The 20452-nt window shown below is 52.6% G+C and overlaps 8 protein-coding genes across 8 annotated transcripts; 3 read left to right on the top strand and 5 right to left on the bottom strand.

Moving 5' to 3' along the window:
- Positions 1 to 10: 10 nt before the first annotated feature.
- Positions 11 to 3621, bottom strand: J4E86_003830 (uncharacterized protein; the record flags this gene model as incomplete). Its single annotated transcript, XM_051444380.1, has 5 exons — positions 11 to 880; positions 932 to 2149; positions 2202 to 3336; positions 3395 to 3489; positions 3541 to 3621. 5 exons carry the CDS (start codon positions 3619 to 3621, stop codon positions 11 to 13), a joined length of 3399 nt encoding a protein of 1132 aa, XP_051304005.1.
- A 2244-nt stretch (positions 3622 to 5865) lies between these two features.
- J4E86_003829 (uncharacterized protein) lies at positions 5866 to 8023 on the bottom strand (the record flags this gene model as incomplete). The annotated part of the gene is made up of 2 exons (XM_051444379.1): positions 5866 to 7038; positions 7094 to 8023. 2 exons carry the CDS (start codon positions 8021 to 8023, stop codon positions 5866 to 5868), a joined length of 2103 nt encoding a protein of 700 aa, XP_051304004.1.
- A 1005-nt stretch (positions 8024 to 9028) lies between these two features.
- Positions 9029 to 9475, top strand: J4E86_003828 (uncharacterized protein; the record flags this gene model as incomplete). The annotated part of the gene is made up of 1 exon (XM_051444378.1): positions 9029 to 9475. One exon carries the CDS (start codon positions 9029 to 9031, stop codon positions 9473 to 9475), a length of 447 nt encoding a protein of 148 aa, XP_051304003.1.
- Positions 9476 to 9876: 401 nt separating this feature from the next.
- J4E86_003827 (uncharacterized protein) lies at positions 9877 to 11060 on the bottom strand (the record flags this gene model as incomplete). Its single annotated transcript, XM_051444377.1, has 3 exons — positions 9877 to 9943; positions 10163 to 10666; positions 10714 to 11060. The coding sequence occupies 3 exons, from the start codon at positions 11058 to 11060 to the stop codon at positions 9877 to 9879; spliced, it is 918 nt and encodes a 305-aa protein (XP_051304002.1).
- A 1945-nt stretch (positions 11061 to 13005) lies between these two features.
- On the top strand, positions 13006 to 13851 carry J4E86_003826 (uncharacterized protein; the record flags this gene model as incomplete). The annotated part of the gene is made up of 2 exons (XM_051444376.1): positions 13006 to 13725; positions 13777 to 13851. The coding sequence occupies 2 exons, from the start codon at positions 13006 to 13008 to the stop codon at positions 13849 to 13851; spliced, it is 795 nt and encodes a 264-aa protein (XP_051304001.1).
- Positions 13852 to 14192: 341 nt separating this feature from the next.
- J4E86_003825 (uncharacterized protein) lies at positions 14193 to 15419 on the bottom strand (the record flags this gene model as incomplete). The annotated part of the gene is made up of 3 exons (XM_051444375.1): positions 14193 to 14796; positions 14850 to 15315; positions 15371 to 15419. The coding sequence occupies 3 exons, from the start codon at positions 15417 to 15419 to the stop codon at positions 14193 to 14195; spliced, it is 1119 nt and encodes a 372-aa protein (XP_051304000.1).
- A 1035-nt stretch (positions 15420 to 16454) lies between these two features.
- Positions 16455 to 17103, bottom strand: J4E86_003824 (uncharacterized protein; the record flags this gene model as incomplete). The annotated part of the gene is made up of 3 exons (XM_051444374.1): positions 16455 to 16734; positions 16785 to 16952; positions 17003 to 17103. The coding sequence occupies 3 exons, from the start codon at positions 17101 to 17103 to the stop codon at positions 16455 to 16457; spliced, it is 549 nt and encodes a 182-aa protein (XP_051303999.1).
- Positions 17104 to 18272: 1169 nt separating this feature from the next.
- Positions 18273 to 20314, top strand: J4E86_003823 (uncharacterized protein; the record flags this gene model as incomplete). Its single annotated transcript, XM_051444373.1, has 2 exons — positions 18273 to 19108; positions 19165 to 20314. 2 exons carry the CDS (start codon positions 18273 to 18275, stop codon positions 20312 to 20314), a joined length of 1986 nt encoding a protein of 661 aa, XP_051303998.1.
- Between the last annotated feature and the right edge of the window lie 138 nt (positions 20315 to 20452).

Below are 20452 nucleotides of genomic sequence, written 5' to 3'. Positions count from 1 at the left end.
CATCCTCCTCTTATGTATTAGTATTACTCCGACAAGCGTTCCCATTCGCCATCCCATTCTCGCCACTCTCCTCGAGTCTGAAGTCCGCGTTGTCGCCCTGGATTCGCTCGATCTCGTTCTGTATTGCAAGTACCCAATGGTCTCGCTCTGCACGCGACCGCGCCCTAAAGACCACGCTACGGCCTTTACTTCCAAGCTTAGCTACCCTCTTGAGCTTCGTGCGCTTGCCCTCTTTGCGGACTTGTTCCCCGCCGCCTGCACCCTCCTCAGCGCGGAACCAGCTCTTTGCTTTGCCATGCCAGATAACAAACGTGGTCATGACGTCCTCGTCCGTCGATGTCCAACCGTCTTCGAGGTAGATTCGTGGGAGGGCGTGGTGTCCTGGTTTGTTCGCATCGAAAGTTTGATTCTGATAGAGAAGGTCGTTCTCTGTAAGGAGGCCAGAGTAGACGTAGCAGTCCTTGAGATCGAGATTCGCGATGCGCTCGTGGTGGATGTGCGCCAGTTGTTTGCCGACCCTACTTCGCAAGACATCGCGGAAGATGAGCAGTGTGCCGGCAGTCAGCAGAACATTACATCGTGTGAAGGGCGCATGTATGCGCGGTTTGCGATACAACATTCCGCTCATATGAACGCTGCGACAACAAGCGATACCACACATATTGTAGAGCTCTGGTGAAGCAAACGATTGAGTAACCTCCCACTTCCTCGCGAACTGCCCAACGTGTGCTTCTGCCTCCTCGTCAATCTTAAGGGCGCTGAGGTTGCGACTACGTGTGGCTTTGTAGAGGGCAATGTCTGATGCGGTACGGTGTTTCCAGTACTTGGCGAGAGCGCGTAGGTGCTGTATCCACTCTTTCCGATGAGCTTTATCTGCGGCCTGGATATCGTGTCAGTCAAAAGCAAATGTGTATGCCAAAGAGTTACGCACCTGTAGACGAATGATTAGGCCATTCTTCATAACCAACTCGAGAGTACGATCGATGTCCAGGTCCTTCGTAGCTCCGTCGTTGCGCATAGAGTCGTCGACCTCCTCGTCAAAGTCCACATCCGAGCCTTCTTCCAGGTCTTCATCAGCAGGACTGGCGCCCAACTGGGCTTTGCGGACTTTGACAACATCTGCCAAGCTGATGTAGCCGTCACAGTTGAGCAGGTTCTGCTCTTTGCGGGTAGCTTCATCTGCTGCATCTTCATCATGCAGACGCCTGGCTTCCGTCGTACCTGAGTGACCCTCCATCAGCCACTCAATCTGCCCATCCTGGAGGCCATAAGGGCTCACAGCCCAGCTCTCTGGTACCGCGTCTTTGACCGCTTGCGCTGTCGGCACATTGGCATTTCCAGACGCAGGTAGCCTCGGAGGCGGAGGTGGGGTGACCTTTGTGGGTCGTGAAAAGACGAGATACTGATCGTGGCTGGCAAAGTAGAGCTGCTTGTGGTACATAAGACCTAGTCGCTTTGCCCGTCCTCGCTGCCCTGTCAGTCGGATGAGAAAACCTTCGACGGGAACCGGTTCAGTCAAGGTCTTGTGCTTCTTCCTTGTCACTGCAGTTGTAGGATAGTGTGTCTTGGGCCTCAGTTCCAGTTCGTGCGACTTGAGCATAGCTATCGTGCCGTACATCTTCCGCTCGTTCGCGCCATGTATCCACTCAAGCCGATCATAGCGCTTCCAGGCGAGACCTATGCGCTGGTCCTTGATCCACGATTCCAGCACGTCAGCCCACTCCGGTGCATCTTGCAGTTGATCTAAGCAGCGCTTGATCAGATCTTGAGCAACCGCCTGTTCCTCTTGCATAGTCCTCAGCAGAGCCTCTTCCGTGTTCTCTGCATCTTGAACTTTGTTTTGTGATGCCTCTAGCTTCTCGAATGGGTTGGCGATCCGTATGCTCAGGCTCATGTCCGGTATGCTGATCTGGAGCTCGGAAGCACGCTGCCAGCCAAGGACGTTCCGGAGAAAGGTATACCACTCTACTGCATTGGACGCGGTCCTGGCTTGCATAATGAAGATGAGGGTCTCGCGTGAACCTGGTGAGGACACGACCATTGACTTGTCCAACGATGAGTAAAGATTGACCTTGCAGGTCTTCCTCCCCAGCGGAACTTCGTAGGCTGCCTTCTTGCCTGCTCCTGCATTTTCGATTTCCGGGATGACCTGGGAACGAGGTTAGTAGCTTGACGCATATAAAAGCAATGGAGAAACGTACCCGAGTCTGGTAGAGCTGCAGCAGAAATTCTGCGTCATTGGTATGGCTGTGGCGGCAGACGACCATGTACTCCCGCCATTTATCCTTGACGCGGGAGACGACCCTCTGATTGACGTTTTCATCAAAGTCTTCGGGAACTTCTGCGGCGGCATCCACTCGCACAAGCATGCGTTCCATCTTGACGACAAGTCCGTCCTTGATCTTCTGCCGTCTTATCTTGGTGCCAGCTCGCTGAACAGTCATTTGCGCCTTCTTCGCCTTGAGCTGGATCGTGGCGCGTCGGGAGTCCTCCGGGATGTCAAACTTCACAAGGTTCCGAAGGTTCGACTTCTTGCGTGTCAAATCTCCCGTGGCAGGGTCCGTGTCTTGGGGCAATTCCGCGGAAGAGGACATCATGCCTGATCTTCTCCTCACCCTAGCCATTATGCCCTTCGCAGGCGGTTTCGAATCGACATCAGCGGAGGCCGGTGCCTTGTTCATGTCAGCCTTGCGCAGCAAAGACGATGTGGAGTTTGCATCTACAGAGGCTGCTCCGGTAGCTGATGCAGGACTCCCAAGGCTCTCTACATTCGACAGTGGGCGTTTGCCTAGTGACGTAGATCCTGCCTGCCCTTGGCCCGGAGGAACTTGTAAGCCACTTGCCTGTGCGTACTGCTCTTGCTCCTGCAGCGGCCTTTCGTCCGATCCTTGTTGGTCTTCGTCATCATCTTCGTCTGCGGGTATCGAGGACGCGGTAATATATGTCTTGTCCGTACTCGATCGGCGAAATGTCCGCTCGTTGGTGGGAATGCGCTCGATGTCGTCGTCTTCCGGCTCCGAGGGCGCGTCTACAAATTCTTCATTTTCGTCATCGTCCATGACATCGCTCTTGTGATCTGAAGCGCGCGGGACTTGCAAGGCGGGTGGAGTCGCCGCAGTCGCATCCGCCGCGCCATTAGCCCCGCTGGCCTCGAGCTCTTGCGCGCCTTCCTCATCTTCTGCTTGGAGTTCTTCGGGCTGGGGGAAGCTGTGCTGGAAGAGGGCAGACGAGCTGGGGCCTTCGAGACCACTCAGTCGTCGTTGGCGCGCCTCACGCGGGTCAGAAGAGAAGGTCGCCGTACGCGTCGAGTAGTTGATTCGCAAATGGTGCTTGTACCTGAACGTGCGATGTCAGTACATGTCGCATAGGCAGTTCCTACAGATATATCTCTTACCAATCGGAGCGGTGCTTGGTCAGCCATGCCGTGGGGATAGGACCGATGAAGTAGCGTCTCGTCGTGAGATGCAGATGCTCGGGCGTGGCATGTTCCTACTCCTCTTAGCTTGCGACATGCGTGCGGTAGTCTGCAGCCATGCATACCAGTCGCTGGGCAGTGTACGAGTCGGGGGGCAGATTAGTAACGTCAGGCTGGTGCCATGAGCGGCGCTGCTGGTCGGGCATTGGACCTCTCCTATCTCGTTCTGGCCGCGGAGGTGCGCTCCTTCAAGTCACAGTCGGGTGGGAGCGAATACATAAACCACTAAACAACATACATTAAGTTGAGAAGCTAGTAAGAGGCGCGACTACTTTGCATAAGGAGAGGCAGCCACGAGCGCGTGGCGGGCGTGCGACTAGGAAAGCAGGCGCGGGCGAGGGCCGAATTGGCGACGGCATCCTAGCCCTCGTCATCGTTGAGGTGCCCAGCCCGAACCCCCTGTGCAGATCATTATCACAGATCTTCTCACAACGATAGACCAACAACAATATCCGCAGACACGCGACAATCATTTCAGCATTCTAGGTAGGCTTCAAATGAGCCGGCGGGGTACCAAGGAGTCAACTGTTCTCCACGTTTCCGACACGCCTTAGCGTCTTCTCCAAGGCAATCCACGATCCGACGACATCTCAGAAAAAGCAATCTCAGCCCTTCTGACTCGAGGCATTCTGCGCAACAGAAGATCTCTACGCACTTATCCGTTCATCAATCAACTGCTAACTCTCATCAATCCACGTGTGCTTAGTCTTACCTACCAGGTTCCGGTCCCACAACACAGTTTTTGGTTCCGATTCATCCAAGCGAAGAGACCACCAACTCGCCAAAACGTGCAGTTTCAGATCCCAACCTACCCATTCCGGCAACTCTTTCGCAAAACTGTTGATTCCGGTCTCGGGTGATCTGCTAAGTGGCGTTGAGTACTACGAGGGTCTTCCTGGTTCACACGATCTTGACAGCTTGGTGGCACAGAAGTGTCGATTCGCGCAAAGCGAAAAAAAGGAATTACGTGCATCGCCAACTTTAATACTACATGCATCCTCTCACAGTTCCACGATCTCGTCACGTGGCAGAGCTTGCCATGCTATCTCAGCCGCGCCCCTCGCTGCTACGTACTCAGGGTCAGAATACAGCATCTTGGCCCGCGTTCCAAATAAGCTGAATGCATCTGCGATTGCCACTCGAATTCCTTCACGACCGACGCTATCTCGGCTTCCCGTCATTATGACAGTGATTTGTTCGGGAAAGACCCAGGGCCTCTTCGTGTAACCAATGTACACTTTACGCAGATACTCTAGAACGAAATCGCGTACTTGCTCTTCCGTTGCCGAGCTTCTGCTGCCAAGATCGAAACTTATTCTAATATCATCTTCGTAGTTCGCGATCCAGCGGTCGACCATCAAGTAAGATAGCATCCACAGTATATTCCACGATGACTGTGTGGCACCCAGCAAATCCGGATGATGTTTGACATTCGGAACCGCTCTCAGAGAGGCCCATCCCATGGCCGGCATACGCAGCGATGAGCTCGTGTAATTGTAACCCGGAATCGGTCTTCAGCATACGCAAACCTGCGTACTCCGCGGCATCCTTGATGTCTTCCTGGTACAAAGCAGGCAAAGCAGGGAAGCTCTGTATCGCCGATACGGGAGATCCAAGTTTACTTTCCGCCATCCTTGCCGTTGCTGTTAGCATCTTAGCTAATACTGCTGCGTCGGCAGAGGCGGCCAGACCGAGCTTCTTTCGTGCACTACGCCAGGCTCTTCGTGGTGCGTCATTCCACAAGTCTTCCATGCTGCCGTAGGGTTCGCTGTAATTTACATGGTCAGTAATGGTATGCATAAGTACAATGATCCCGAAACCCACGTTAGATGCACCGAAGAGAGCAAAGAGAGGCGTTGCATCATCTTCACATACGCCTTCGATGCCTCCACTCGGCCCAGGTTTTCGAAAGTTCCGTCCGGCCATCGAACTGCTGCTGTTGCATGATTTGCAGTGAGCGAAATACCAACTACTGGCAACTTCGATGTGGGCTTTTCCCGGAGCTCAACTGCGACGGCCTGAGCGTATGAGATGGCAAGGCGGATTACTACGACACCCACGAGGACAGACAGTATTTTGAACATATTGCTTGAGTAGTCAAAGACACGATACTCAGGTGGGTGAATAAGTAAGTGCATCGTGTTCGCAGGCTGGAGATGGTGAGAAGTCGCGACGTCAAGCCGCACAGTAATGGCTGCTGCCTACACCCAGACGCGGGGTACGTCTGTTCTACTTCACACCCTGCTGACTTTACTTGAAGCCTCCATTCGCACTCTGAACCTGGCATTAAAGTATTTGTCCATAAAATTCCAGTATAACATCGATCTCGCTATCATTATGCGACTACGTCATCCTCATCCCACCCTCATCTGCCGACGAAAGCATCGCCCTTACCAATCTCTCGGACGATGTGCTCCACTACGATCATCTCCCCTCCCACCACGCTGCGTCCCATTCCTTTGATCGTTCTGCCTTGGCGACTCATACTCCCTTCTTCCATACACTGAGCGAGGCGCATATGCGGAAGAAGGGGATGGTGTACCCCACGCTCGGTCGAGGTACATGGGCTCAGGCGTTCCATGAGGCTGTCTGGTAAATGTCCCCGTTGATGGTGAAGTTGGTGCGCGGTAACCAGGTGGCCCTCCATTGGGTGGCGGCGCAGTAGGTGCTCTCCTCGGTGCCGGAGCAAGAGTACGTAGTGCTTCGGCCGTGAGGCTCGTTCGGGGAACGCGACTAGGCTTCTCTGCACTGTCATTCGTCTCCATGATCGGTTCAAACTTCTCTTCCATCACATGTGGTTGTTGCGCTTCCACATCCCGCACCTGTTCTTCTGGTTCCGCGTTCTCAGCTACCCTCGCAGCCCACTTGGCTTCCAACATCTTCTTCCCCTCAGCGGTTACCCGCTCAGTCATCCGGTTCTCAGCTTTCTCGATACCCAGTTTGAGCGCTTCGCCCATAACACTGTGGAGGGTAAGAAATGGGAGCGTGAGGACGTGGCGAAGCTGGAGTTGGTAGTCAAGCTTGACTTCGTGGTTGTCTAGGTTCATGTGCAGTTGCGACCTCTTCTGCGCTTCATCTCCTGTTCCTGTCGACGTAGGTCTGGCTGGCTCGTAATACACCTTGCGCTCCTCAAACCTCCCCTTCTCTTTCCACTCTTTAAGTGCATTGCAATCCAGATTCTGAGGCCCATACCGCTTGAGCGGGATGCGAAGCGCGCGGATCAAAGCTTGGGTATGCAGAACGTTCAACTCCAACTTTGGCGTAAAAGAGTCCCGGACATGGAGATACCAGCTCAGACACTCTGTCAGGCCACGCGCATCAAGCCCAGACGGTAGATGGTTCAGGCCAGCGAGGAGATCACTGAATGTCGGCAACACATAGCCGCTACGTCTGTCCGCGATGTATCTGCCTGGCTCCAGGTGGTCGGTATGTAAGTTTGCATCATGCTTCCCGTTGATAGTGTCCGTCTTGAAACCCTCGATGATCTTCTTGACTGAGTCGCGCTGGAACTGATTCATGACTGCCGCCGTGATGTCCGTTGTTGGGGGGCCACGGAAGAATGCCTGTGCATTGTCAGCTATAAACTATCTCAGGGCAATTAGACAGACGAAGACGTACTTGCATACCAACGATGTCCGCACCGCGATAGTCGTTGTTCGCTAGTCGGACCATCATGCTTTTCCACCGGACGTGATGGGGGTAGTAGGCCATGACTTCTTTGGCGGATAGAGGTACTCCAGGGGGGAGCAGAGCGTCTATGGGGACTGCGTCGTTGTACCATGTATAATGCACTCCGAGGTCCTTCCCTACGAATCCCGGCTTTTGTAGAACGCCGCGGACGGCCCGCATATTGAAGTCTTTTGTTTCGTCTACCCATGGACGCTGGAAGGGAGGATATGTGTGTACGGATTCGCCCGAATGCGACATGTGTGGTGTGTAGAGCGAGGCTGCGGTGCGAGCTGTGGCAGGGGTGTGAGGATCGAAGGGCATGCTGAAGTTAGCAGGTGTGTCTGGTAATTGTTGGAGATGCATAGGGCCTGGTGTTGATACAGCCGGAAGCGCATCCTCTATGATGAGCCTGCCTGAGAAGCGCAACCTGACGGTCAAGCTATAGGTCTCGTAGTCTGGCTCTTCGCCCTCTACATCATCAGGGCTGATTCGCTGGCGTTTTGCTACTGACATCCAGACGTTCTTCCTCGCAGCCTTTGACTTCCTCTTGAATGCTCGAACCTTTACAGTGGGTTTCGGGATATCCGATAGGGCTCTCTTCCTTGCGCTTTTTGGAGCAGCCGATACCGAGGCGCTTACATCGACCCCTTTGGTGTCGCTATCGCTTGGGCCACTGCCGCTTCGACTTCTGCCCTTCTCTGGAGCGGCAACCTGATAGTCGTAGTCCATGTCATCCCACGCTGAACGGTCGTTGGACGCGTTTTCGTTGTCATCATGTTGGAAAACTCCGGTTGCGTAACGCCAGTCGCGGGTTTTGGGGACCCAAGTAGAGTGCTTCTGCGGACGGGATTGGCGCGCGAGGATATCTTCTTCCTTCATGGTGGTGAGAGCGAAGTAAGTCGCGTTCTTTTCCTTTGCTATCGCAGTATCGTGACGCTAAATCGACGTCCGTGGAGCGAGGCCAAAGTTGGGTGAGTCGGGAAGAAAGGTGATGACACTCGCGTCGTGAATAGCATATGACGCAGTGGTAGTCACGGACCATGCTCATGTATTAGGCAGTTTGGTAAGTGAAGGCGGAAAAGACACGTGAATGTCGCCCAGTGGCCGCCTACGTCCCCTTGGAAATATACTGGCCATCGCCATAGAGTGAAAGAAAGCCATAGCGATGCGTAGTCAGTCTCTGGCATCTGTCAGAACTGAGATCCTAATACGCATGTCCGAGGACGACAATAAATGTTATTGATGGCGCTTTGTAGAGCGACCACTGACCCTACCTCGAACTCCGACAAGATCTTCGCCAAGACTTGAGAGAATGAAAAGAGGTCTGTTTCTGCTTCTTGAGATTCTTGAACGAGAAAGAAATACGTGGGCACAGGAAACGGCGAGATGTGAACAGATGACCGAACAGACCAAGGACGAGAGGTGGCCAGGCAGACTTGAGATGTCAGTCATCGACGGATATTGTCACTGTACAAATCAGGCCAGGCAATCTCGTTAATTGGACTATTATCATCGCAGGTCACTGCAATAGCATACTCCTGGGCTCGCACCTCCGGAGTCCTCCAAGGCTTTTCATGTGAGCTTTGCTTGCCGAGACATCAGTCCGGGCTGGGCGATGAAACTTGATGACACCAATCGCAAAGGTATCGGAATCCTGTCAAAGGATAAATGCGAGGGCAGGTATGATTAATGAACAATGTGAGCTGATGTTGTCTTCGATGAAGCGGACCCGCGCGAAAGCAAGCGCCTCCGCAACACGGGCCAATCAAAGCACCCCTACGTCATTATCCTGCAATATCCGAGGTCCATCATCAGCACCATAACACCGCGTCCAGCAGCGCGTTGCTACCATCAGACTATCAAACCTCTCTACCAAAAGTCATCATGAGCACAAAATCCATCCCAACGCTAACCCTCGATGGCGCGCGCGTCGCCCTCGCCGCCGCCGAGCAGCGCTCCAAGGAAATCAACGTACCAATGAACATCGCCATCATGGACAACGCATGCCATCTGCTAGCATTCGCCCGCATGGAAGGCGCAAAACTCACATCCATCAACATCGCCATCGACAAGGCTTTCACAGCTGCAGGTCATCGCGCGCCTACCTCTGTTTACAAAGACAATGTGTATCCTGGTGGGCCGGCGTATGGCATCAATCACAGCAATGGAGGCAGGTTTATGACGATTGCGGGTGGTGTCCCGATTGTGAAGGATGGGGTTGTTGTGGGGGCGGTGGGGTGTAGTACGGGGCTGCCGAGTCAGGATGAGGATGTTGCGAAGAGAGGGGTTGAGGCTGTGCAGAAGAGTTTTGGGGTTAAGGCGAAGCTATGAGTTGGGTCAAGAGCAAGGAAGAAGAGGGGGATAAGCTTCTGATGTCAAACAAAATCGCATTGTATTCCGGCTTGTTACGACTTCCACATCCAACCAATACTTACATGTACGATCGAAGACACTTCTCTATCAGCAACAACACAAACGTCTTTGATCCATCACACCAACGTTGTTTACTTCCACTTCTCTAGGTCGGTTTCTGACACTGCGAATAATACTCGTCGACCTTGAAGCAAACCAGCCCTTGGTTGCAAGTTGTCGAGCCTTGCCATGTCTGCCCACCGCACTGATCATAGAGTTGTACTGGGCCCGTAGCCGCTGGTGGCGCAGGTCTAGTCGTGGTGGTGCGACGGGTACGAGTGAACGGCGGGGCTGGCTGAGCAGGTGGAGTAGATGACGGTCTAGCGGTTGTGGATCGCGTGCTCGAGGATCTCTGAGATGAGACTGGGGGCTGGCACTGCGAGTACCCTAGAACACGTCAGTATGAGGTTGGAGATGGTATGATTGAACCAGCGCGACTCACATTCATCGACTCTCACGCACACCGAATCCTTGCATGTCCTGGGACCAGTCCAACCATTCCCGCCGCATTGATCATAGGGTAGACCGATAGTAGGTGCGGCGCTGGCAGAGGTTGTAGTCGTCGGGGTTGTTCTTGTGTTAGCTGGGTCCGCGAGGCAATAGTACGAATTCTCGTCGACATAGGTACAAACGGTGCCTCCTACGCATCGGGTGGGACCTTTGTAAGACTTCCCACCACACTGACCACCCGGCTGTACAGTGCCAGAAGATATGGGTGCAGAGGTTGTAGGTGTTGGCGATGGGGTATTTTGTCCCGGAATCGGGTCATCATTACGGCGGCAGCCAGAAACGCCAGAAAGAGTCTCAGGGCACTTGACTTTCTCCCAGTTGACAGACGGGTTATCAGCTCCCCGAAACCAGTCAAAACGCCAGTAGCAGCCAGCTTGTAGCGCAGCGGGGAGGGCGTCGCAGTCATCGCGATGCCCTACGCCACCATAGTCTTGACCCCAGACGTCGGCGCCGCCATATTGTTTCGTGCATCCTTGAGTGGAACCTTCGCCACCACCAGGGATGGCAATGTTGAATTGATCTTCTCCTAGATCAGATCCAGTGTTCGTGACCTGGACGATCATCTTCTTTCCGTTGACTGGGCCGGAAGTAAACGTCAGACTAGAGTTTGTCAGTAACTGCTCGGGCATCGAACTGGACGAACATACGAGTAGCAAGAGCAACACCACGCGGATTCGTTCGAAGCTGCAAGATTGACTGCGGCGAAGCCATACGCCAAGTCGTTACTCGCAGCCCATGGGCTGAGATCAGAGCAGGCATATGAACCACCGCCGCTTTCGCAGCCATCGCGCCTGTTGTAGTTGTCGAGGAGATTATCGCTTGCGTCGCACGTCAGGACTGGTTTATCGACAAGAGCTTTGCCGGGCCAAGAGCAAGAGTTCTTGCAGCAGGACCACTGACGAGTGGTTGACCCGGTGCCTTGGACGGCACTTCCAGCGCCGTAGGCAAGGGCGAAGAAGGTCGACGTGACAGCGGAGAGAAGGAAGATCCGCATCTTGGAATTTGAGGTATGATACTGCAAGAGAAGAAGACTGTATGAGCAAGCCGAGATGACCTGATCAAGATGAGGTTGTAATCGACGAGACGTGGAGCTTTTATATACCCTCATTGGGTTATGCTTTCTGCTCTGGCTATTCTACAAGTTCGTACGGCATAACACCTGCCAGGTCCCTGCGGTATCTACACGATCTGGCAGGAGAACTTATCAGATCATTGCTATTCCCAGGTACTTGATTGCGCACACGGGAAGATTGTTGGTGTTCATCTACTGACGATGTTCTTCCGCTGTCTGTTGAGAAGCGCTGAAGCGCTACTATTCATAGAAGCTACCAGTGCGGTTTGCTAAAACAGACGGCTATATGATCCGGTGACTGTCGGCAGATACATACACGCCACTTCACGACCTTCGAGCCATTCTGTTCGTTGTAAGTTGTTTTCGTGCATGCTCAAGACAGAGCTGTGGTGTAGTCGCTCCTCGCCCCCTTGTCACCCGCCTGGAAGAACGCTGTTGATGATCATCCTAACCCCATCCGTGCGGACACGATTGATTACTCTCGTTTCTGGACCGCGAGAGCACGGGCTATCTTCCGTACAGGGCAGCTCTTCTTCCGACACCCATAGAGCCGGTAAGCCACGAGCCAGATTTCGACTTCGATCTTGATTGAACGCTGTCTGCCATTGGCCCCATGTGTGGTACCAGATTGAACACCGAGCGATTTGTTGAGGCTTCTGTATCTCGGACCGTAGCTGAAGGCATCGCGAATGTTGCCTTCTTCAGAGGTCTGTGGCGTTTGAGATACGGCACAGATGTGGGTACATAGTGCCGCGAGAGTAGATCACTATGGCGCACTCGTCCAGGGGCCTGGGGCGAAATCTAAGTTTACTATACTGCCATGGGTCCAGCGAACCATGTCTGTGAGAAAAAGCACCTTCCTAAGCACGGGCACGAATAGCGAGATCTCCTTACGCGTCGATCTGCCTACGACCGATCGACTGGTAGTCTGGTCAAGGTGTCCTGGTAAGATCCGAGCTCGCTTTCACGTGCGACTGCAGGCGGCTCTATATAACCGGCGATTCATCTATCTGGTCAGATGATCAAAAACGAATACACGTCAGTCACCGAGCGAGGGCAACTATTACGATTCGGCCCGTGAAGAAGTTGCAGAATATCGGAACGTTTGAGAGAAACAGAGGCGTCGTGACTTGGGCCAAGGTTGGCTCACGAGGTGTCGACAGGCATGTGTCTTGTAAGGGCAGGCGTCCAAGGCCCCTAAGCGGGGGTAACGCCGTTGTGCTGCCGGCGCTAGGGTCGTAGCGGACCGCAAGAAGGCCCAACCTTAGTGTCACTCCTGACATGCACAATGCGCTTCCTATACCTTCAAGAATTCAGATAAGAAAATCCTACACGAACAACCGGTGAAGCCATGGATTTGGCATCAATCAATCGGCTGATGCTGGCACATCACTGATCCTTTCGGCGCTACCCGCGCTTCGAATTCTCCGACTTCAGGCATTCGTGGCAGGTTGTGGGGAACGTCGATCGCCTACGACACATGCACATTAGCCCACGTCCTGAAAGAATTTATCGCCTTACGTCTCAGGTATCAATAGCCAATCACGTCCGCTCGCATCATCGCCCATTGGCTAAGCGACGGCGTATATACCGCTTTATCTACCTCCGAAACAGGGTGGACTGGTCGAGCAAAATGCGGTCGGACCGTCTCGTAGGGACTATCATACACAGCTGTGAATCAGGGTCTGTCATAATATGGCAACAGCCGCGTCACGTTGCAGACTAGCTGTCCCTCCATCTTTTCCCCGTTGCAAACGTTGACTGACAGCTCGGCACAAACACCTGCATTTAACACTTTGGACCCCTGGAACCAGAGGAATTTTGGCTACTGAACTTGCGACAAATCTCGCTGCGAAATCGGAACAACATGGCTGGCATAGCTTGCGTATGGGCAAACATCCCAGAGGGACGCGAAGAGTGGTACGAGAACGAACACCTACCTTCACTGAATCCACACAATGCAAAGCATGCTTTACATTGCGAAGTAACGGCGAGCGGTATGGAGAATGAGCCGGTGGGAAGATTGGACGCGCCATGGCCTTACATGACCGTATGGGAAATAAAGAGTGTCGACCAAGCCAACAAAGACATGTACGACGCACAATACCATCCACCAAATGCCGATTTGCAGGCTTCCCTCAAAGGCCTACTTCTTGATCTTCGGTCCTATCGGGAAATCAAGAGTTGGAAACAAGACGACTGGTCCGGTGACGGTGGTGGTAAGATCACGGGTGCGGATAAAGCCGGCGATGACGGACTAATGTCGATAGACATCGAATACGTCGCAAGCGTGGCGGCAATGGAATGGAGCGTACCAGCGGACAAGGAAGAGGAGGTCATGAAATACTACAGAGAAGTCGTCGGCCCAACAATATCTAGTTCACCAGACGTACTGCGGTTTCGCCTCTTCGAGGTCGACAACGCAACAACGATGCAGGGCGGAAAGTTCGAGACCAAAGACAAGAAAGAGCTACACAGATACTTTACGCTCGTCGAGCTAGAGTCTGAGCAGTGGCCATGGGACGTGGTCGTCGATCTCGCGGAGGATAAGGAATGGAAGGACTACTTCGAGAGTCAGCAAGTAGTGGTACGTTGACGATCAAGCCCCGTGGAACTTTGAGTTACTGACGACATTCAGAAATGGCAACTTAGTCACTACTTGATGAAGAGGGCGTATGGCGTACCGGAAAGCAAGGCCTCTGCATCGAGCTAAAGGCTGGAAACGCTAGATCTGCCAACACATTGGTTAAGGGATAGTATCTTCGACTCGAGCGAAGCTTCTTCTCACGCAATACATCACTTGAACCATGAAATCACAACATCGACAAACCGAGACGGTGCATTCAACAAGCTAACATATGCGCACCCGCATTTGCGTTTGACACCAGAGACGCACTATGTACAGCCTATCTGCATCGCTCGCCTGTTGATATTCGATTTCGCCCAGCCTCTGCACCACATGTATCGGATCTTCCTTCTTTACCGAACCGATATTGCGAATGGATTTATATACCCCAACCGACGAGTACCCGACAAGCCCGCATGCGCCTACATTCAGTCAGCCAACCAGTCGTCATCTATACTAAAGGGCCACTTACCAGCAGCAGGCTTCAAGGCCGCATTCATAACGCCAGTCGCACATCCAGCAGCAAAACCCAGGACACCATCCTTCTCCGCACCATCGATGGGTTTGATTATAAGATCCCTTATGCCATCACTGAGTCCGTAACCAAAGCTCTTGAAGCTGACCAGCAGCCCACTTCTCAACCCAGTCACATTCTCATACTGCCGCACCTCCTCACCGTACGCTTTCGGAAGGTTATGGAAACCTCGAGTAATACCATGCATGACAATCGCCGGACTCTTCAGACTGGTGGTGATGATGCGTCCGAATCCTTTTGCGGTACCGAGGGCTACTTGGCGTGCCACATGAGGCGAGTCTTTGGTGTCGAGAGGAGGTAATGGGTTAGCGGTTCCGTCCCGCTTCTCTTTGCGTCTTATCTCGCGCTGCAGTAGCATTGGTGTTGTTTGTTTGCCCAGCTCCACCGGACCTGCTACGAGACCCAGCATGATTCCGCTTACCACGTCGTAGGTAGTGAGAAATGCAGCGGATACCGGGTCGGTGGGGTCGTGCTTCATGTCTGAGTATTGAGATATGCTGTAGTGGGTGTCAGTGGTAGTCGACGTTTGTTGCATGAAGAGATTCCCTACAGATGCAAGTCTTTGGGTTGAAGAAGACCCTCTTTAGTAAGCACCGCAGCCGCAAGCGGCGATAGGGCCAGGCTCTTCCGCTTCACAAGCCATACTGCTGGTCTATCGTGAAGGATGCTACATGCTCGTATGCTAGCAAGGCTCGCCGTTGCATCGGCTTCTGTGAACTCATGTGTCAAGGCTGGAGGGTTTGACGAACGTGTATGCGATGGGTTTTCTTGGACGCTAGCATCCTGTCGTATGTCGTACTCGTGCTCTTCTTGAAGACTCCGCGGTTCTGGGCTTGGAAGTGGATCGTATGCCGGCGACTGGTCTTGACTGCGTGGCTTTTCGTTTTGCGTCGACTCCGCATCTACCGAGATTTCTCCGCCCGCGACCTGTTGAGTGTACTCTGGGAGGTCCATGGTGTAGAGGTCAGCATTCTCCGCGGTGGGTTCAAAGTGCACCAGCGAGGAGGTGTCGGTGTCTGCGTCGGGATTATTAGTACTCTCGTATGAGTATAAAATGCTCGGAGTACCTACTAGCAACACCCCGATCTTCCTCGGAAAAGATCGTGGTTACGGCAGTCATCTTCTGGAGCGTAGGTCTGGAATGGTCGAATTGCAGATTGAGCAGCATGAACTGCAAGCAGTATTACTTATGGGTCAACTTTGCCATCTTCAAGAGAAACCTCTCTATAAGGCCCTACTTCGTAGCCACGCGTGCGGAAGTCTTGGTTTTCCGAAACGGGAAACGCTAGGCCCGAAGTGGTAAACTTTGAGAAGGGCGCAGCAGGCGGCCTGACATGCAACCAAAACCGCCTTGGCGGCCTATCATCAAGGCCGTGAGAACACTAGCGAAGTTGTGCACTTGGTGTTATGCTTCTTGTGAGGGTGTGCATTCCGGGGCTCGCAAGCTCTACCAGATCGCGTAATGCCATGGGTATGTTTTAGATGTCGTAGAAACTAAGTCAATATGAAGAATATGGTGAAGAGCTTCTAGTCGTCTCAGTATCCTCTATCCAGTTTTCTGCTCGATCAAAGCATAAATGACATGCTTGTGAGGGAATTTGGGCAGATACACGCGTTGCATGTGATCCCAAGGCTTTTGAGAATGCGTGAACATTTCGTAATCCATAACAGTATAACTAGCTAGTAATCGCGTCGCGTTTGTGTTTACAGTATCAAAGGTCGTGTGTACAATCAAAAGCAGACGTTCAGAGGGTGCAGCTCACATCGGCTACGAACGCGTCAAGATGATGACGTAATGAAGTTTACGCGTTCGGCATCGACGGAAGTTGCACCGAATACGCGACTGTCTCCTGCCTCCTGCCTCCTGCATTTTCACGACGCGATCTCCTGCTATCGTCCCATCATCGCGAAAAGCACCAGCCACCTTCAAGGCATAACAAAGCGACAGAATGGGTCCTGTGGGCAACGATTCATCCTCATCCGACCGCGACGGGAACCGCAAGCCATTAACCAAAGCGACCCTGTCGCAAGGAGACCTGATGGACGCGACGTGACCGTCGCCGGATCCTGCATCTGGGAACCATTCAGTCACCTTTCTGTAACTCTAAGGTTACTACTGAGCCACTGGATGATGTGCCGTTGGCTACTGAGCTGCTTAATACTGAGCCGTTGCATACTGAGCCGTTGCATACTGAGCCGTTGGATTTTGATCCAGGAGATGATTTGGGTAGTATTCGACCATATATCGATACCATTGGTCGTAAGCGCTCTCAGGGCTCGACTGTGTATCGTCTCCATCGTCTGGCTGATCTCCATTCCCAGGATGCTGCCTACCACCCGAGGGATCGCTGTCTCTGTAACCGCTCCTTCCATGCCGGTTACGGTCGTCGCGGTCATCTCGTTGTCGCTCTTTGTCATTTTCTGAGGTGCGGCATCTTGATATGGTATCAGTATGTTACACGTGGTTATGATGCCAGCCACTCACTGAATCGGTATGTAATAGCTCCTTATAGCGTATCCGTTGTGACGGTATGCAAAGTGCACAGCGTTTCTTGCACTGTTAATGAGCATCTCCGCTTCTTTTGTTGAGCTTGGCTCCCATATTGTCTTGAGGACGATATCCTCATTATTTCCGTACATGAGCTTGTAATAGCTGTTGTAGTGACGCGACCACATCCATTCTGACCAGCGCCCCAAACCCACATCGGCTTGTCCTTCGGCTTCTTCTGGTGGACCTGGAGAACCCCACAGAGTTTCGAGAATTGTACGGTCGTCACCATACTCGTGTTTGTAGCTGCGACCATAGCTGGCAGAGGAGATCCAACCTGGGCCCCATGGATTTTCAACCCCGCGATCCTTGGCCGGGTCTGATTCAGAATATACGACATTACCGGAAGCGTCTTGTTTACAGAACCGCTGGGCCCATTCGGACCATCTCCAGGGTATGTGGTTTTCCATTGCGCACGGTGGGTAACGGATCCCAGTTCGGGGTGCGCCCTGTTATATCGCCTGGCGGGCGTGCGGCTTATGTGGCGGAAACCAGTCGCGCTTGCAGATACCCCAGGGCTGAAAAATTGCGTTTCGCACACTTTTTGACATAGGGCATCATCGAGACGAGGTGCGTCTACTCGTCGCGGTATTTGGATGGAGTGACACGCTGATCTTCCACAGCTATTCACATATCACATAAACCGGTCCAAGTGGAGTATCGCGTTACATCTTCAAAAACACATCTGTCATGCGGACTTCTTGATGCCTGACGCAAGACTGCTATCCCGTGTTGCTGATACGAGAAGCCGCACCTCATTCGCAGGAAAACGCCTCTTCATGCACGTCTGAACCAACCCAAGCGATTAGCGTGGCAAGGCAAGGATACGCACAAGCAATCATGTAAGCGTTCAGCCTCACTGCTACCTGGACGATCATCGCCTTCTCGGCGTCCCTCAAGCACAGCTGATCTGCGCGTGTCAAGCGTAGTCTGGCATAAGAACAAGATACGTGATCTGCGAATTGCAAGAAGCTCGACTCGAAGCAACCCCAGATACGATACGATTCGAATGAAGCGAGCGCTCCGTTGGCTGTTTGAATAGCGGTGGAGCTTATCGATCGTACTTCATGTCGTCAAGTTCAGTTGCTCCGACAAAACACGCCATTTCTCACAATCCTCCTTCTCGCACATTTATGCGGCCGAAGCTGGAAACATTTACGAGCAACTTGAACGTCACAAACTCAACCGTCAGACCGCATACCCATTCATGTCACTTCTGAGTACGCCGAAGACGGGACGATGGAGAGATTATAGCGAGGGACACCGTAAGTATACCCTTGATTTTAGAGATCACACATTGATGAGCTGCTAGGCTTGCAGACGTTGCAACGCGATTCCTGGCGGGAAGCGCAATGGTTCAAAGTCGGTATCGCTATCAGCCTCACCCTTGCGTCGCCTTACGTACTGCGAATCGTTCTCAGTACAATGTCGTTTGTTAAGCAGTACTTATTTCCCACGACATCAAGTGATCGTGACGACGAATCTGCCGGCCACCTTGTCCCAACAGGCAATTTGAGCACTACGAAGGGTACAAAAGGAGGACTGAAGTATCGGATATCTAGTCTTCTCGCCCAAGACCCCTGCTGGGAAGCTCGGCATCGATTCTTTGGCTCCTTTCTCCTTGCATCGTTCTTGTTGGTACTGTATCAATCCATCGTGGGGATAGTTCTGACCGACAACGTCGCAAGAAGCAGATCTGCCCTACTTAAGTCAGATAAATGTGGCCTCTATGAGTACGACAACGAGAAAGCCGGCGAAGAAGAAGCTGTAAAGGCAGACATGCTCATGGTGGGAAGAGAAAGACGCGCAGCGGCCTATGCGCAGGAGTGCTACAGTTCCGGTACTAACGTCAAAGCCACGAATTGTGACTTCTTCTACAACTCAACTATTGGGTATGAAGTGCAAGAGGATAAATGTCCCTTCGATAGGACCGACATATGCGTTGATGGTTACCAGCCTGGCTCAGCCATCACCTTTGATACCAACTGGATCGATTCAGGGATACTAGGTATCAACGAGGCGTCCATGCACATATTTCGACGCAAGACAACATGCGCACCACTGAGCGCAGATCGACCTTTCGTGCAGCACTTCACCAACATCGGGATGGGCGAGTCTGGATACAAGTACTTTTATGGATCGCTCTACGATACCACGAACTGCTCAGACGAAGTGCATGCTCCTCCGCCTATACTCTCTGACTACACTATGCGTATCACGGGTCATCCATTCGAATGGCAAGCCCCCGTGTACAAAGTCAAGTAAGTTTGCAAACAAGTCTAAACTGAGTTGTTAGCTCTACCTAACAAGTTCATAGTACTTACGCCACCTCCTTACTCGACCCGACGTGTGACTTCTATCAGCCTTCAAAAGACCTGGCAGCCCCGGGCCTGTTGCCACAACGAACCAAGACGTTGACCCTCATTTTTGTTACGGCTTTACGCATCATTTATACCAAGCGCAGCAACGATCCCATTTTCCCCGCCGACAAAGCCTTTCAATACCCCGGAGACAAAGGTTATTACTACTACAACTCGCAGCCGAAAGCGCGAGCATTCGCCTGCATAGATGAGACGATCTTCTGTGCTCCGTCGGGCTCTCCGTGTTGGCATGCAAACGACCCAATACCAGCTGGCGGATCGAACACATCATCCTATTGGTTCTTGAAGTATGCATTGGAAAGCTCCAACACGTACGACGCCATAAAGCTTCGTCTCGGTAGCGGTTTACTCGCGCAACAACGAGTTGGCCAGTCTCGATCTATGCCACTGGCTGACAACCATTGGCAGCTTGAGGCTGAGCATCTGTTTAAGACATCTCTCGCAAGAGCCCAGTTTGATGCGTGGAGCATCGCGAGTGCGGAAGACCATGACAACCCAACGTATACCGATACACTCCCTGATGAAGCTAGGGGAAACATGTGTGGACTCTTCAAATTCCAAGCCTCCGGCTACATCAATATCCGCATGCTGCCATTTGTATGGCTGATGTTAGCCTGGCCGCTCATGTTGATTCTGAGCATCGAACTTAGGACCTACGAGAAGTTGGGGAAGGTTGCCATGTCGGAGATGAGAAGAAATAGCAAACAGTCGGCCAAGCCCAATTCAGATGCGACTGCGACACCAAGAGACCCGGCTACTGCAGTTACAGATTCAGCGACGCTAGACCAGCCGCAAGAAGCGATTGACTCAAACGCTACAGCTACTCCCACCCCACAGCGACCAGACACGGCAAGCAGCACGACACCCCTCATCGCCGCGTCTTCGGCATCTGCATCGTCTGACTTAAATCACAACTACGGAACTTCTAGCACTCTGAGCAGTACGCCCTCGGATCGTAGTTCTAAGACCGACAAATCCGAATGGTCACCTTTGTTGATACACGGTCCAACTGTGCTAAGTGTATGGATGTACAAGAAGATGAGGAGTGGGAGAAGTGATGCAAGGGACAGCGGTGAAACAGTCTGATGAGCGCACAATGGCTCTTCCAGGTTATTATCAAATGTGAGACGAGACACTAAGGCGGACATGCAGGCACGTACAGCAAGTAGACATCAAGATCGCAATCTCCTTTTAATAAACCATGTCTGGCTTTTATACTCCCAT

This window comes from Alternaria arbusti (genome assembly GCF_024043155.1).
Source record: "Alternaria arbusti strain BMP 1465 chromosome Unknown scaffold_4, whole genome shotgun sequence".
Taxonomy (NCBI): Eukaryota; Fungi; Ascomycota; class Dothideomycetes; order Pleosporales; family Pleosporaceae; genus Alternaria; species Alternaria arbusti.
Note: the sequence above shows the minus strand (reverse complement) of the source record. Positions and strands in the feature narration are given on the sequence as shown.